At 34.5% G+C, this 17,112-nt stretch overlaps 3 protein-coding genes across 4 annotated transcripts; 1 reads left to right on the plus strand and 2 right to left on the minus strand.

The window, feature by feature from the left end:
* Nucleotides 1-5,167: 5,167 nt before the first annotated feature.
* Nucleotides 5,168-6,578, minus strand: LOC145040236 (uncharacterized). Its single transcript, XM_078988192.1, has 5 exons — nucleotides 6,482-6,578; nucleotides 6,319-6,409; nucleotides 5,882-6,198; nucleotides 5,603-5,734; nucleotides 5,168-5,466 (listed from the first exon to the last, which is right to left on the minus strand). The coding sequence occupies exons 3-5, from the start codon at nucleotides 5,938-5,940 to the stop codon at nucleotides 5,202-5,204; spliced, it is 456 nt and encodes a 151-aa protein (XP_078844318.1). The 5' UTR covers nucleotides 5,941-6,198; nucleotides 6,319-6,409; nucleotides 6,482-6,578; the 3' UTR covers nucleotides 5,168-5,201.
* A 54-nt stretch (nucleotides 6,579-6,632) lies between these two features.
* Nucleotides 6,633-8,622, minus strand: LOC145040982 (carbon catabolite repressor protein 4 homolog 5-like). Its single transcript, XM_078988858.1, has 9 exons — nucleotides 8,579-8,622; nucleotides 8,412-8,487; nucleotides 8,187-8,279; nucleotides 7,991-8,023; nucleotides 7,789-7,886; nucleotides 7,483-7,579; nucleotides 7,283-7,368; nucleotides 6,794-6,995; nucleotides 6,633-6,721 (listed from the first exon to the last, which is right to left on the minus strand). Coding segments are annotated over exons 1-8 (528 nt in total). The 3' UTR covers nucleotides 6,633-6,721; nucleotides 6,794-6,994.
* A 5,344-nt stretch (nucleotides 8,623-13,966) lies between these two features.
* On the plus strand, nucleotides 13,967-16,846 carry LOC145044199 (Pseudouridine synthase family protein). Of its 2 annotated transcripts, XM_078993050.1 has the most exons (10): nucleotides 13,969-14,461; nucleotides 14,660-14,938; nucleotides 15,033-15,088; nucleotides 15,186-15,268; nucleotides 15,435-15,513; nucleotides 15,679-15,789; nucleotides 15,867-15,976; nucleotides 16,080-16,163; nucleotides 16,270-16,307; nucleotides 16,470-16,846. In XM_078993050.1, the coding sequence occupies exons 1-10, from the start codon at nucleotides 14,029-14,031 to the stop codon at nucleotides 16,538-16,540; spliced, it is 1,344 nt and encodes a 447-aa protein (XP_078849176.1). In that variant the 5' UTR covers nucleotides 13,969-14,028; the 3' UTR covers nucleotides 16,541-16,846. The 2 variants fall into 2 exon arrangements, with proteins under 2 accessions (XP_078849175.1, XP_078849176.1); XM_078993049.1 differs by having other exon boundaries at nucleotides 13,967-14,938.
* Nucleotides 16,847-17,112: the final 266 nt, after the last annotated feature.

Below are 17,112 nucleotides of genomic sequence, written 5' to 3' on the forward strand. Positions count from 1 at the left end.
CGGTAGGGTTCGGTAACCCGAATATGGAGACGTCAGTAAGGACCGGGGGTGCTCGGCACCAAGTTATGTCAGATAGGGGCGTCGGTGGTTGTTGGCGGTATTGACCCGTACTGGAATCGGTGGGGGGATGGAGTTGGTGAAGTATAGGACCTTCACAGTTATAGAGAAATAGTTGGTTATAGAACCTTGCCTTGGGAAGGCAAGGGACTTGCGCAAGGACAGGAAGGGGTGAACCCCTATAGGTTCAGTTCAGTACTCAGTGAGTACCAGAAGGATTGCCGGTTGAGTAAGTTGGGTCTCCAGGATGTTCAGGGTCAGGGTTGACCCGAGAAGTTATCTGCATGGATTAAGGTTAGTCGGAAGGATCGAGCAAAAGCCAGCAAGGGTAGGCAGCTGGTGTTGGAATAGTTGGTTGGGTTTAGAGGCAGCTCGCAGGCAGTGGGCCATAGCAGACTTCGAGGATGAAGTTTAGTTTAAGTGGGGGAGAGTTGTAACACCCAAAGTTTCGAAGACCAAGAAGGGAAAGAAAAGCCCTAATTTAAGGGCCGACTCGGCGAGTCCAAGGAGGGACTCGGCAAGTCCGAGCGGGATCCGGGTCGAGGTGTAAGCGACCGACTCGGCGAGTCGGTCAAGGTGACTCGGCGAGTCTGGTCTGTGCGTGGAAAACCCTAAATTCGGGACTTGGGGCCTATATAAATGTCTTAATCTTCTTCCTAGGGTTCCTTACTGCCCCTTTAGCCCTGGATATCAAACCCTAGCCGTCATATCTCCTAGTTGAGCCTTGGAAGGTGCTTTAAAGCTTGGAAAAGGAAGAAGGAACTTGGAGGAGCAAGAAGGAGCTATAGATCTGGGATTGTGAGTTCATTTTGAGCACTTGGAGGTAATAAACTAGTTCCTGGACCCTTTTTGCACCTAGATCTATGTGTGGTTGTTGGGGCTCTTTTGCCATAATGTTATTATTTTGGGTTAGAAGCCGGATCTGGAGTTGCTACTTTAGATTCAAGTGTTTTAGGGCCTAGAGAAGCATAAAGTATCAGCCATTGTGTCGATTTTGAAGTCCCTTGGCCTTACACCCTAGTTAATGGCGTACCTTGCCTAGATCTCCTTCTCTACACGTAAAGTTTGCAACTTTACATGTGGAATAGGCTTGGGAAGGGTGGATCTATAGCTTGGAGTCCATGCATGACTCAAAAATCCTCTGCATGTAAGGAGATCTGAAGGGACTCGATGAGTCCTTTGAGTGGACTCGGCGAGTAGCATGAAGTTTTGGAGAGACTCGACGAGTGGGATGAACGACTCGCAGAGTTGTATGAAGATTGCCTTGGACTCGGCGAGTCTGTTCTTGGACTCGGCGAGTCAGGTCGCGAAACCCCAAACCCTTCGAGTTGTGACTCGAATCAGTGAGTCGGGTGGAGACTCAGTGAGTTGAACAGGTCTGGACTAAGAAATTGGTAGACTCGGCGAGTCATGGACTGACTCGGCGAGTCGAGTCGTGAATGAAAGGAATCTGATCATTTTGAACTCGGCGAGTCAGTAAGGTGACTCGGCGAGTAGGGTTGACCTGGAAGGTTGACTTTGACCAGGACTTTGACTTTGGACCAGGGTGGACTTGATTGCCTTTCGGGGGTCAGTTAGACTCAGTGTTGCATTGATATTGGTAGTTCGGGGAGCAGGAGTTCCGTGAGTTGTCGGGAAGCAGCTAGTGAGATCACCAGCAAGTTCAGCCAGTTCAGGTGAGTTTCTTTCCAGTAGGGACGGGTCTAAGGCCACAATGCCGGCCCGTTCAGTTAGCAGTAGTTTCTGGTCTTCGGTCCGATGCAGTAGCTAGTATGTTTGATGCCTTCGTGGCTCAGACAGGATTTGTGCGCTAGGTTTTATGTGTTATGTGTTATGTGTTCCGGGCTACGGCCCGATGTAGTATGCAGTATATGTGTTCATGCTAGATGATGTGTTATGCTATGCGATGTTCAGGCAGTCAGTTCCGGACTTCGGTCCGATGCAGGGGACAAGGTCCCAAACGGTATCGAACTTTGGTCCGATGCAGTTAGTTCCAGACTTTGGTCCGATGCAGTCAGTTCCGGGCTTTGGTCCGATGCAGTCAGTTCCGGACTTCGGTCCGATGCAGTTAGTTCCGGACTTTGGTCCGATGCAGTCAGTTCCGGACTTCGGTCTGATGCAGTCAGTTCCGAGCTTTGGTCCGATGCAGTCAGTTCCGGACTTCGGTCCGATGCAGTTAGTTCCGGACTTCGGTCCGATGCAGTTCCGGGCTTCGGCCCGATGCAGTGGGCAAGGCCCAATATGTGTTTATATGTTATTGTATGGTATGTGGTAGTTTGGGGGAGCTCACTAAGCTTCGTGCTTACAGTTTCAGTTTTGGTTTCAGGTACTTCCGCAAGCAAAGGGAAGAGCTCGGGGTGATAGCATCGCACACACCACAACTTAGCTTTTATCCTGGGGATGGTTTTAGTTGTTTTGGATTAGATATAGTATGATACAGTTTTCCGCACAGTATTTTATTATGATTTGGGATACATCGCGTATGTTTTTCTATGTTATGATACTCATATTATGGTTTTGATTATATTAAAAAAACGAAATTTTTGGGTCGTATTTTTTGGGTCGTTTCAGAAACACTTACAACTTGAAGATCTACAAGCCAAATTGGATGATACTTGAGAGAGAAGTTGATTTTCGGCTTTAAGAGTGTGAAAAGAGGCTAACACTCTCATTTATACTTGAGATTGTACGGCCAGAAGGGGGTGTACGACCGTACACTCCATGTGTACGGCCGTACACTCCTTAAGTTGGAGTGTTTGGCCGATTTTTGAAGGGTTGAACTTTTGGGACTCCTTTCTAAACCCTAACTTTGAAGACACAAGGTTTAGAACACTCTAATTGACTCTAAACAATGCTAGAAGATAGCAAAACGAGTCTGAACTTGATTGATTTGAATGGTTTATACAAGAAAGAAATTTTGGGTTGTCACATAAAGCCTTATTTAATGGTTATTATTTGATTTATTGCTTTCAGGTGGGATAATCTGTTTAACTGTCTATATGGCTCCAGACTATATATGACTATGTATTCATGAGGTGGTTTCCATTTTTGGCGTTGGCCTTGGTATGGATGTTGTTACGTCCCAAGTCTGATGATTGCATGACGACCGAGAGTCGGTAGTAGTTGACAGCCGATAGCTGGTAATGGAGTGCTAGTAGATAACACGTATGATTGCTATGTATGTATTATGCATGTGGATAGGAGAGTTAGCCATCAACTCCAGAGTTGAGGACCTTGCTTGTATGCATTATATGTATGGTGGAATATGCGGTATATTGGGGAACTCACTAAGATGTATGTTTATAGTTGTAGATTAAATGTTTTGCAGATTGTCCGTGTGAAGAGTTTGGAGGGACTTTACACTCGCATCGAATATTTGGTTTCCGTTGTTATGCAATACAAATCTGTAAATCTTATGGTTTTCGACTAAATGAATGTCACTTAATGGTTTTAAGTAAAATGTTTTAATTGATTAACTATTTTAAATGAAAAATATATTTTGTAACTTGGGGACGTTACAGGCATGCAGGTGTTTTCAAAATGGATTGCATAGATTTAAGTTTAAATAAGAGGTTTCTGATGTTTTTATAATTTTAATTAAAAACATATTACATCATAATTATTGCATGAGTTCAATACATTATATACTTTTATTTAAAATCACATTTTAATAATCTTTTTTTATAGATCTAAATTTTATATAATTGATGCGATCAAATTTTAAAGTTAATAACTAGTATTAAAATCTACTGTTTAAACTCTAAAGAACAATTATAAAATTTTTAATAAAACTTCATATTATAAAATAAGGTTTGAAGTTTGATAAGTTTATAAAATCTCAATTTTAAAATTATATAATTTTAATCATGAAATTTGTTGTTAGCCACCGTTAGCTTGTTTTACGATAAAGCTTGTTTAATTTTTAAAACTATTTACCGTCTTATGTTAAAAGGTAAATTTTATTAAAACCAAACTTTTTGTGATGTTATTTATGTACAAAATATTTTATACATGTGAAATATAATACAACAATAATAACATAATATAAACATAAATTTTAAATAACACAAGCATGCAAAACATATGTGCATAAACCAACCATCTATTGATATTTTTGTGAGCTATCACAAAAAATGTCAAATCCATTCCTAAAAGGATAGTAAGGGACCAAAATTTTGTAAAGTCTTCATGCTCCCACTTGCTTGAATGCTTTGTAACAAGTTTATAAAAATAATTTTATAAAGTTTGGGAAACTTTAATAAAATCAAGTTTATAAACTTTTGATCTTTAAAATAGCCACCATCTTCATTCTTGATACATTTTTATAAAAAAATTGTTTTTAAAACTAATCTATTACTTATAAAAATAAATAAAATGAAAACTATCTATTTAGTTATTATTTAGTTATTACATACCATATGAATAAATAAATATTACAATCATTTTAACAAATCAACACAAATACATTCACAAGAGGTCCATGATTAGTTTATTCATGTCACATACACACATACACACACACTTTATTTAAAACAACACTTTATTTTTCTAAGACAACTTTGGTGACAAAAATGCATATAAACTTTTGTCATTAAAAAATAGCAATTATAAAGTTGTCATATAAAATATTTATGGATTTTCTTACAAAAAGAAAACCATCAATATTTTCCAAAAACAAAGATAACAACATACACTACTAGAAAAACAGCCTTTTACGACGCTCATTGCGCGTCGTAAAAGGTTCAGACGACGCGCAAATGCGCGTCAAGGAAGGCCCTGTCATAAAGAGAGACGACGCGCATTTATGACGCTCATTTACGACGTGCAATTACGATGCGCGTTTACGACACGCAAGGCGTATCAAGGAAGGCCCTGTCATAAAGGAAGACGACACGCATTCGTGTGTCGTAACCTTACGACGCGCGTGTTAATGACACGCAATGCGTATCAAGAAAGCCCCTGTCAAGAAAGGCCATGTCATAAATGAATATGACACACATTTTTGCGTATCATAATTTTAAATGTTTAAAAAAATATATTATTTATATATTTACTTATTTTCAAATTAAATTTGTATTTAATGTTTCATAATAGCAAATAAAATACCATATACAAAAAATAGAATCCATTGCATAAATCTAATGTCATACAATTCTATTTCTTACAATATATAAATTTGCATCTAATCTACTATGTACATCAAATTCCAACGTTGCATCTTTCCTTTCATAATTCTTTAAGACTAATGCTCCAAACAGTTGATTATATGGATAAGCAGTTGTACATTGGCCCATCTCACTCAATAATGACTTAGCCAAATTCAACTCCAAGTCTTTATTGCATTTTGCTGATAATGCTGCAAGATTTAAATCAAGTGGCTTCATTTTGCTGATTTTGTTCTTCAAGTATCTGTCATCAGTTAGAAATTTAGAATACAATTTCATATGTAAAGACTTCTAGTCTGATGTACATTTAAGTTTTTATATTTGTAATATGGATTGTTATGAAAGTAATTTATTCCATCAAATAAGTAAGATAAACATACTTGACATAAAAGTCAATGATGGTGTCATTGACAAATGTGTCTGGTAGCAACAAATCAACGTCTCTCTTACTAATGGAAACAGCATCAACATCCTCTTTTGGATATATAACTTCTTCAAAAGGCTGGTCAAAGCTGCAAGCATCCAATGAAATATAAAATCCAAGAATCGGATAAGGGTAAAACAGTCATATTTATTAATTTAACAAAAGGGTTGTTAAAGTTAACACAAGGATCAAAATTGATATGAAACTTTGCCAAAAGAAATCTTTTTGCACTTACTTGGGAAAATACTTTGTAAAAGGCTTCAGCTTCATCATAAGGTTGTTGTAGGAGATCATACACCAGTCTCTGAATAACCACCCTTTTCAAGGATGCATCAGCAGGTGGAGACCAATCCGTATTTAGCTGAGTCACATATTCACAAACAACAGCTCACTTATATTATTAATTTTTACATAAATGGTCCATGTCCTTACAAAGTGGACACTTTTTGTGATTTTAAATGGATTAAAATTAATCGGGGCTTGCTCCAAGAGAAGTTCTACATAATGGAGCAAGAATAAACCACAGTCGAATGAATTCGGCTGCTGTGGTAACTGCAAAAGCAACACAAAATTCAGATTTTAGAATTTAATACAAATTCACAATTTTGCCCTCGTATATTTTTCCTTTCCATTTCTCAAATAATTTTGAAACATTATTTATCCAGATGATACCTCAAGTGAAATAAAGCGTAGATTATCGAATCTTGATGATATATCTTTAGATGCCTCCTGCTGCCTCCCTTTCCACTCTTCTTTCAGATAGCTAGAATGGCATATTTAAAGGTTTATAATTTAAAAATAAAATAAAATGTTTATATAATAAAAAAAATGTTACCTTTGCATAAGACCTTTCAAACCTGTATGACTACCTCTGATAGGATCCATATGCAAAACACATGGCACTTTAATCAACTCAGTTACATCTTCTTCATCTATAAACCAGATTATAACATTAGAAAAAAGGGATAACCATGCCTCATAAAATACTTGAAGATGTCAAAGAGAAATGACAGATATACCCTTGTATTTCGCAACTTCCCCAAGATGACACATCACAATAAGACTCCAATGATAGCTGTCAAACAACAGAAATAATTTTCAACTGTTCAAATGAAATGTATAGAAAGCAAACTGTTTTCCAACTTACTTGTAAATTACAGGAATAAAGACAAAGTCTTTCTCAAAAAGATTAACTTTTCATGTCCACTTTCTTACGCGTTGAAAAGCTGTTTTCCCTTCAAGGGCATCTAGAGGTTCTTTTTCTGGGTCAGCTAGCTTCCGGAAGAAAAAAACTATTGAAAAAATGAAACCTCTGTCTCTCTTCAGGCCTGATTTTGTTCTTCAAGTATCTATCATCAGTTAGAAAGTTAGAATAAAATTTCATATGTAATGACTTCTAGTCTGATGTACATTTAAGTTTTTTTTTTTGTAAAATGGATTGTTATGAAAGTAATTCATTCCATCAAATAAGTAATTCATTCCATCAAATAAGTAAGGTAAACATACTTGACATAAAAGTCAATGATAGTGTCATTGACAAACTTTTTTTTTTCATTTTTAGACATACTTGACATCAAATAAGTAAGGTAAAATATGCACTCAACTTTTAGGATAAACTATATGTAATTAGATTTACCATATGTAATCAACTGTCCCCATAAACCTGGAGTGAAAAGATGTTGCTAAGGGTTCTCCATATTCATCTCTTGTCAAACGTGTCGCCTGAAAAAAAAATCATAACCAACTCATATAGAAACTGTAAATTACATAATTACACTGAAGCACAAACAAAATTTAAAAAGATAAAAAGGAAATTAGAGAAAATAATAAACTTACAGGAACTCCATGATATGCACTTGTGAGTTTTAGTTTGTGTTTAAGGTAAGTTGAGTGTTTTGTTCCTGTTGCTAACCTTATTTCTTCTTTATTCCACCTTTTAAAAAAGGACTCATGTAAATGGGACAAATACTACAAAATGCAATTTCTTATATATGTGCAAAAGATGTAAATGTCCTTGTTCTCATTACCAAAAATAGCTGGACAGTGAAGAAGCTTTCTAAGGCAATTTTCGATGAGGGGGAGGGGAGGGCATTTACATCTTTTGCACAGATAAGAGGTGAAAAAATAATTGGATTAACAAACCTAGAAGAATAATAATTACTATGACACTGAAATGTTGGGTAATGTAATGGACAATTCTGCCCACATATTTTTTTGCGTTCATGGTGTTGGATGTTTAACTGAGAAGAAAAATTAAATAAATCAATAAACATAAAATATTAAACATTGATATTCATCATAGATTCATAGTAAATAAAACTTTGCATCTAAAAAAAAAAAAAACCTCTGATGAAGCTATGAACTGATACATTGCACTCTGAAAAAAAAATATGAATAGATGAGGACACACAAATGTTTAAGTGAAATAAAATATAGATTGGTTAAATTCTTTATAATATATATTTAAATACAATGTATAGGTTTAACTCTACTTTATACATACTATTAAAAAAACAATATAATCATATTTAATTTAATACCTGAGGCATACTATTAAAATCTCCACCAAGTATAATTGGTATATTGCCCCATTTCTCCAAAAGTCTATGAGCCTTTGCAAGAAATAATCGTACCTTATTGGTCAAAAAAAAAAGTCAAATGTGTCAAAATTTGCTCAAACTGTGTGATTATGTTAAACAATACACTTTTTTAATCATTGTTATAATAATAATAATAATAATAATAATAATAATTTTGTTAAGTACCTGACCGAGCTTAATATCCCCACGACTTGGGTTAAAACGCACACGTATATTTCCAACCAATATGCTTCGATGTGTCCTATAAATATGCAAAATAATTAAATTATGCAAAAAAAAAAAACATTTAGGCTTAAAGAACAAAAACTAGTAAGTAGTAACTGATAACTTACTTTAGATTTTCAGTGTCATCAACATGTGTTTGACACCCATTCATCTGTGTGTTTTTAGAGGGTAGAAGAAATAAGATTAGAACAAATATGAAACACTCAAGACTCAATAGGAGGGTATTTATGTCTTTTCTACACATATAAAGATCAAGTGTGAGTCTCTATCAGTCTATCCACCTTTGTGGGTGGGAGTGAGACAAAAAATGCAAAAATAACGTGACATATTTGTAAAAAGTTTGTCTGTTAAATAGCATATTTAATTGATACCTTTAGAACACAAAATTTGATGTCAAGTTTGTCTATCAGTCTAATCAGACTTTAGACATCTATTTAGTGCTTATTGAAAAAAAAAAATATGCCTTAGGGTGAATATTAAGGGTTCTAGATATGAGGAGGAATTCTAAGGTTACTTATATACAAGGGAAGCAGGTTGTTGTTCAAATCAAAGTTACAACAATTGAGAAACAATATCAGCTTGTTGTTCAAATCAAAGGGATTATTGGCAGGATACAAGTCCTCACAACTGGATTCTTAGTTCCAAATCCCAATTGCACAAGAACAAAGGTATCAGATTCATCAGAAAACTAAAAATTAGGTATCGTATCTTAGTGAATGGAAAACAGAATGCGCAGACAGACAGCTGAAAAACCCTAATCGCACTAAGTAGCTTGATTCTGTAACTAATCGCATCGAGAGTGTTTATACTAAGATGATACTCGATAACAAATTAAACCCTAGCTTTCCTCCATTACAGAAACAAATGAACAACAAAACTAAAACTGGATGTAAGCTCATGATGTAGCGAAGCGTACCTTTAGTACTTGAAGATTTATGCGATTTGTGCTTCCTATCGGAGTCTCTCTCTTTCTTATCACTCTTTGTTTCTAAACTTCTACGCCTTTTGTTCTTCCCTCCGTCTACATAACACGAGTATCCTCATCAATTCGTATTGAAAATTGTATAAACAGAGAAATATTGGTAACGAAGAGAAAGAACAAAAACCTTCCGACGAGGACTCAGCCGGAGACCCCTTCTTTTCGACTTACGATCGCTACCCATGTCGTTTTTGTCCAAAATCGAACAGTTTTGAAGTGTTCTTTTGTCAGGGCTTGAACTCCAGCACCTGCATGAATTATGGCATGCGATTGAAAACCAGGCTCGACGACCCGCTGACCTCTGCCCATGGAATGGAAGGGGTGAGAGAAAAAGAAATTGGGACCAAAAAATAAAACAAAATTTTGACTTATTCATCTTCATTTATTATCATATTGATGGGAGGAGAGGATTGCAATTACATAAATCTAAACATGGAATAGCATATACCTAATTAGAATCACCCCCTCCACAAAAAGAAAAAAAAGGCGATGAGGGCATTAGATGGAGTGTCGACATGGGTAAATGTTGATTCAAGCCCTAGAAATCGCTCCAAAGGGGTCGGCAATGGGAGGGGAAATGATTCTCAATGTAACATGGAGGACTAAAATATGTTTGATTGCTTCGATTTAGGCTTGAGATGCTGTAATTTCCCATGTGTTCGTGTTCAGCTCCACTGCCTTGGGCTAAAAAAATTAATATATGATTAATTTTGGTCCAATTAAACTATAGCAACCAAAGTAAGAAGATATGGTATCTATGATTAGGGTTTGTAGAGAGAAGGGAAGAAGAGAATGAAGGGAGATCTTGAATTGAAGCGGGGTATTTAAAAATTTTAGAATTTTAAGAGGATTTGATTTCCCCCCTTGAACGCGCGTTTTGAGTGAAAAATTATAAAGCGACACTCACAGTGGACGCACACTTTAAATAAGCGCCCTCCTTGTTTGTATTTTTTTTTGTGGGACAATAATTTAGGGCACGCAAAAAATGCGCGTCCTACGTTCTTCAAATTTCTAAAGATCTGACATTATTTATAGGGCACGTCCTTTTGCGTATCATTAATCAGTGCGTGTTGTAAAAAGCGCGTCATTAAAGGTCTGTTTTCTAGTAGTGATATTATCAAATAATCTAACCAGGCTTGCAAAAATGGTTATGATATCAATTGTTGGGTTTTGTTCAAAAATAGTCTAATTATAGTGTAAAAAATGATACGATTAGCAACATAAACAATTTTATATTTGAATAAACTAAAACCATTTTACCCACTGATGATCATTTTGTAAAGCTTAGGAATATTAAAACAACCATAAAAAGAAAAGAGTTTACAACCTTTTGAAAACTTAGTTACTTTGACAATTAGAAAGTTGATGAAGATGACATTAAATTCCAAAAAAGAAGCTCTCTATAATGTATCCACCAAGTAAGAATCAACCACCAAAGATGCTAATCTTCACTTGTATATTAGTTGTTCTTAATCCTTAGAAGTATATACCAAATATATCTTCAAAGGATAAGAAACTAAGACCATAAACTCCATACTACAAAAGGAAAAAAAAAAAGGAGAAAGGACAAGCAGCAAGTGCTCTTGTTTTTTGGGGATGAAAGAAGGAAGAATTCTTATGGAAAAACTAACTAGTTTTTGCATTCAATTATTCTTTATATACTAAGTGATATGAAAATATTCAAAGCTAGTAATAAATGAAAACATGGTCTCTTCTTACAAGCGTAGGATGCAAACACAAAGAACAACACGCAATCTCTTCCACTAGGAAGAGATCTTCGACCATTTCCTCTAAGAAGTGATGGTAGTGTGTATGTTACTCCAACTTATTACTAGCATGTGCACTCTTTTATTATATAAGCTAGTTATATATATAAACTTCTATAAGTCCAAAAAGTTATGCACAACATATAAATCATACTATATGAGTTACTAGTTGTTTTTTCTCTCTTAAAAATATTATTTCCATAAATAATAAATTCTCAGTTAGCTAAAATATTATTTTTATAAAATAATAATTTGTCAATTAAATACAAGTGTTGTTATTTATTAATAATCAAATTACTTTAATAAATAATCAATTAGTAGTAACTTGATATAAGGTGTGAACCTATATGATCATATGTCATTAGCAATATGATTCTATAATGACATTTGGGCACAAAAAGATCTTTCATATGTTGGTAATCACTTTGACCAAGATCAAGAAAAAAAAATTCAAAATGATGCATACTGAATTGAGTTAAACCTTCTTCAAAATTTACATGAACTGGAGAATCTTTTATAGTTGGAACATGTTGTGCTATGGGCACATAATGCACATCTTTTACTTGTTGAGCATTGGTTACCTTGTCTTTAAAACTACATTGACTGGTACTGTCCGAAATTTACAAGTGATTTGAAAAAAATCACAGTTAATCATGGACGGACTGTGGCTGATAAGACTCCTCTTAATCAAAAGATTTAAGTTCAGTTTCATACTACAAGATCCAACATTCCTTTTAGGCTTAATCCTAATAAGTTTAGGGGAGACAACATCCTCTAATTCCTCAATCACAACCTTACATGGGGACATGAAATACATGTGCACTCATGTTTGTCCATGTTCACTTTACACACATAGTTCTCTATGTTTGTGTACATACTTAGTGACTTTGAACACGTCTTAATCATTTCCTAGATGCAACAATCCATAATCTAAGTCTACACCAAAAATTATAAAATGATAGTAACTACTCTAACCATCGCGATACCCTAAACCCTATTTCTCAAATCATATCATCAAGTTCATGAACAATGAAAAGGTCCATATCTACATAGTATATGTAGGACACTTTCATCAATTACTTTCTTTTTGGATACTTCGTAAAGATTCCTCCATGGTGTATATTTTGAATGAAATAGTTAGCAAAACCTTGTAAACAAATAAAAATAAAAAATAAATTTGTTATGAGAGATGAAACTAATCCTTTCTGAAATACATACACATGAAAAAAAATAATTCAAGAACATACCATATCCTTTAGCTAAGTTTGGTGATTGCATAAGTCTTTCAATACATTTCATATAGTAAGTACAATTGCACTTAAACCTTAGTTTGAAGAACAACAATATCAAAATTGGGGTTTTCGTTAAACATTGATGAGTGGAAAATATGAATGGACATTTCATATAGTAAGTACAATTGCACTTAAACCTTAGTTTAAAGAACAACAATATCGAAATTGGGGTTTTTGTTAAACATTGATGAGTGGAAAATACAAATGGAGGTTTCCTAAGAGGGACGAAGATCAATGCTAGTTTAGGGAGTGATTACTCAAGTCTCAATAAATAGGTGTTTGAAATTAGGGATTATTCGCATAAAAAAAGGGAAAATGACTCTTAAGGGTAACTACCTGTTGCGTTTGTTTTCATTTGGTCCCTTTTTTGTACTCAATATACCATCAAACTTGTTGTTTGTGTTTACCATAACCCTTTTGACCTAGCAGGTCAAAAGGGTTATGGTAAACACAAGCAACAAGTTAGATGGTATATCGAGTACAAAAAAAGGAAATGGACCAAATAAAAACAAATGCAACAGTTGGTTACTATCCTGATTCATTTTCCCTTTACTCATTTTCAAAACATAACCCGCGAAAGAACATTATTCATATATGTACAACTTTGTAATGCACTTGAATATTTATTAGGGGAATCTTGACTAAGCAGATGCATTTCATGACTATATTTGCATTTCCAATCAAATGATTTATCATATTATGGATTCTAGACAAGTCTACAAACAAGTGGAATCACAAGTGCTGTGAGTTTTTAGTTTACTTAGCTTTAAGATCGAATTCATGGGATAAGATACACCAACAAAATGTACAATATCATGCAGGTTTTGCAGACACATCACCATAATATACCTTGAGTTAAACATGTATGTTGATAAATATACCATACACAGTCATATCCTTTTACAGAGAGGTGTTGACAGCTACTAACCACAGTAAGCATAACATAGACCATGTTTTAACGAAGTTACCCCTCCGAAATGCTCTTCACATACATTATGACTAAAGAAGGTTGCAGTCTTTGATAATTTTGCAACTTTAATTTCATTTAACTTTTCTGAGAAAATAACTCAGGAGGGTAACCAACTGTTGAGTTTATTCTCATGTGGTCTATTTTCTTTTTTTGTACTCAATATATCAACGAACTTGTTGTGTGTGTTCACCATAACCCTTTAAATGACAATCATATGTCAAAAGCCGATCAAAAAGGTTATAATGAGCACAAACAACAAGTTCGATAATATATTGAGTACAAAAAAAGGGACCAAATGAAAATGAAAACAAACATAACAGTTAGTTACCATTAGGAGTCATTTTCCCTTAAAAAAAAAAAAGTTAGAGAAACACATAAACCATTTATGTGATTTTGTCCTCAAAATAATTTATGTAATTTTTGTATCCAAAATAGTATTTTGTTTTAGAAATTTCCGCTCGCTTCCTAAGCAAATAGGACTAAACACCCCCTAAACCTAAAACCCTCTTTTCAACCTCTGCATACCCATTGCAAATCAGTTGCACAAAAAATGGCGAAGTGTTGCATAAGCCGCGCATCATCTCTTATCTTCTTCCTCCCTCGACCCAACTTCACTTTTCGTACAACACTATTCTGCAAGCCTTTCATATCACAATCCTTACATTCATATTCCACCACCAAAACTCCATTCCCACTCCAATACGAAATGATAATCACCCGCCCACCTCAAACCACACCCCTCCACCACCCTCGCCGCCGCCGAGCACCACCGCTCCCGAATTCCAAACCTCCAGATACCGACTTGGGTTTTGATGACTGGGTTGATATGAAATTAACTTCAGAATCAGCACCCTCGTTACCCACACCAAATCAAGATCAGAAGCAACCCGTCTTGTTGAATGATGAGATGGACAAATCTAAAAGGAAGTATTACAACAAGAGACAAAAGAGAATGTATGGTTCGGATTCAGAAGATGATGCTGGTAAGCATGAGAATAAGTACATTGAGTTAAATCAAGAAGTTGTTAAGTTATGCACATTGCATAAAAGAGAAGAGGAATTGTATTTCTACGATGCTTTCGCATATCCATGGGAAAAAGATAAGCATTATAAGATGGTGTATCAGTTGGAGAAGAAATTTTTCCCTGATCAATGTTTTGACAAGGCGTTTCTTGAACCAGGTCAATCGAATGAGGAGAAGAAGAAGAAGAGGGTTGCAGTTAAGGGTGTTGGGGAGAAGAAAGATGAGAAGGGATTGGTATTCTTTGAGGAGGAGAAAGTGAACAAAGATGTGAAAATGGATATCACAGAGAAGAAAGTTGAGGAGTTCTTCAAGTGTTTGAAGAAAGTCCCCAATGAAGTTGATAACACACTACCCTTCATCTCAGGTCGAAGTTCAGGGCTTCCTCCTAAATGGGATGGTCCAACTGGAGCTGTTCTTTTGGTCAACAAACCTAAAGGTTAGCATCAATTTGTTCAGTTGTTGACTTTAAAATGCTCATTAGATTTACTACTTTTCATTACAGTTTTCTGAAAGATAATCTCACTTTACAGGATGGACTTCATTTACAGTTTGTGGGAAGTTGAGGCGACTTGTCAATGTAAAAAAGGTATCTTTTTATTGTTTTGCATTTGTAATGCATTATGCAACTATTATATTATATTATATTTGATTTTATTTTACTTTATAAAAGTTGCTTGTTATAGGTTGGGCATGCAGGGACTCTTGATCCTATGGCAACTGGTTTGCTTATTGTATGTATTGGCAAAGCAACAAAGTTGGTTGATAGGTAGGAGTTTTTGTTGTTCTTAATGATTAAATTGAGTATTGCAACTTGAGTTTTTAGGTAAAAGTGATTATGATTATGAATTTCTGATTGTTTAGGGTCAAAACACCCCTTTAGTGTTTGTGTTTCAAATCAAACTTTCCACTAAGTAATTAAGTTTTTATGGCAGATTTCAGGGTATGGTTAAAGGGTATAGTGGAGTTCTTCGTTTAGGGGAAGCTACCTCAACCCTTGATGCTGACTCACCGGTGTGTGTATTCTTTAAAGATTGAAATTGTTGATGCTCACAAATTCTAGATTTAAAAGACTGAAATGCCCATTGCAAAATTTGTTCTTTTTTGGGAGCAATGCATGCAACCAAAGTTTAAGGGCATGTTTGTCCTTTATTTTACCATTATTTTTGTATTCTTTAGGTGATACAACGTGAGCCATGGGAGCACATAAAGGATGATGATATAAAGAAAAGTGCAGCATCATTTTGTGGGGAAATATGGCAAGTCCCTCCAATGTTTTCAGCCATTAAAGTAAGTTATGCTGATGTGGCAAAATGGTAAATATAATAGTATATATATAAATTATAATTGATTTCATGTGTTAATAGGTTGGAGGTGAGAGGTTATATGAGAAAGCAAGAAGAGGAGAAAGCATTGAACTTTCACCAAGAAGAATATCAATTTTTCAGTTTGATGTTGAACGAAGTCTAGAAGACAGGTTAGTTAAACGGGTCAGATAATGGGTCAAATTATTGGGTGTTGGGTTGACTAAGAAATATATAATTCAACATAACTACAAGATTTTTTTTTTTGTTTTGCAGACAAAATGTGATTTTTAGGGTGACATGTTCAAAAGGGACATATATTCGATCCCTATGTGCAGATTTTGCAAAGGCTCTCAACAGGTAGAATAAAAAAAATTAATAATCATAATTCATAACCTTAAAATGTGCATTGCTACATTAAAATAAATGGTTACAATTGTGTATTGATTTTTTTTTGTTGTTGCAGTTGTGCTCATATGACTGCTCTACGAAGAGATTCCATTGGTAAGACATCTTAAATTCTACTTATTTGACTTAAAATATAACCCTAATTAACATTTTATAAGTAAATAAATTGAAATTGCCATGTTTTTTTTTTTTTTTTTTTTTTTTTGATAAGTTAACTTGATATATAATCTTCATTATTATCAACGTTATTTTTTTCAGGGGAATATTCGGTAGATGATGCCTGGGATTTTGAGGAGTTAGAGAAAGAAATTCCCAAAAATTATATGTAGATTTTGTATGATTATTCTTGGTAGTTAAGTTTCTTGTAATCTATGTCATGTGTTTGGTTGTCAGAAAAATGGAATGGAATTCAACTTTATTCCTTTGATATTTAACAAGAGAATGAATGGAATTCAGTTTCGGGAATGGACAATTCCTTGTAGGATATTTGAAAGAAGTCGAAGAGATTGAACTCCATATATTTGGCTATAGAATGGAATCTTGAATTCCAATTTCAGTTCATGTGGTTTCCGTTGTAGTTTGTGAACCGATACCATTATGTGGGAATAGAGAATAACTAGTTTTGTGTTGGTTTCTGTTGTAATTTAAACTTATTAATTATTGAATAACGTAAGGGATAAAATGATTAAAAAAACATTTTTATATATCGATGAATTATTTAAATTTAACATATAATAGTTTATTTTCTTGACTTGTAATAGCATTTTTTTTCATAAAAAGTTATCTATCAATAAATCTTTAAAAAAACTATCTATAGTTACAAGTTTACAAATATATTTTTCCAAAAAAAATTATATATAACTTTTTTTAAACTAAATTTATCTTGTAAATAAATTTCTTA

Source organism: Lactuca saligna, chromosome 4 (assembly GCF_052625555.1).
Source record: "Lactuca saligna cultivar CGN05327 chromosome 4, ASM5262555v1, whole genome shotgun sequence".
NCBI lineage: Eukaryota > Viridiplantae > Streptophyta > Magnoliopsida > Asterales > Asteraceae > Lactuca > Lactuca saligna.

Bases quoted from the DNA above. Each gene is read 5' to 3' on its own strand.
- LOC145040236 (XM_078988192.1), bottom strand. From the start codon at position 5,940: ATGATCTCCTACAACAACCTTATGATGAAGCTGAAGCCTTTTACAAAG. The intron at 5,735-5,881 runs GTAAGTGCAAAA...GGATGCTTGCAG, and splicing joins TTTACAAAGTATTTTCCCAA to CTTTGACCAGCCTTTTGAAG. The intron at 5,467-5,602 runs GTATGTTTATCT...AACTGATGACAG, and splicing joins ATCATTGACTTTTATGTCAA to ATACTTGAAGAACAAAATCA.
- LOC145040982 (XM_078988858.1), bottom strand. From the start codon at position 8,622: ATGAATGGGTGTCAAACACATGTTGATGACACTGAAAATCTAAA. The intron at 7,887-7,990 runs GTTTTTTTTTTT...TTTTCTTCTCAG, and splicing joins AGTTCATAGCTTCATCAGAG to TTAAACATCCAACACCATGA. The intron at 7,369-7,482 runs GTAAGTTTATTA...TTTTTTTTTCAG, and splicing joins GTGCATATCATGGAGTTCCT to GCGACACGTTTGACAAGAGA.
- LOC145044199 (XM_078993049.1), top strand. From the start codon at position 14,029: ATGGCGAAGTGTTGCATAAGCCGCGCATCATCTCTTATCTTCTTCCTC. The intron at 15,089-15,185 runs GTATCTTTTTAT...TGCTTGTTATAG, and splicing joins GACTTGTCAATGTAAAAAAG to GTTGGGCATGCAGGGACTCT. The intron at 16,164-16,269 runs GTAGAATAAAAA...TTGTTGTTGCAG, and splicing joins TTTGCAAAGGCTCTCAACAG to TTGTGCTCATATGACTGCTC.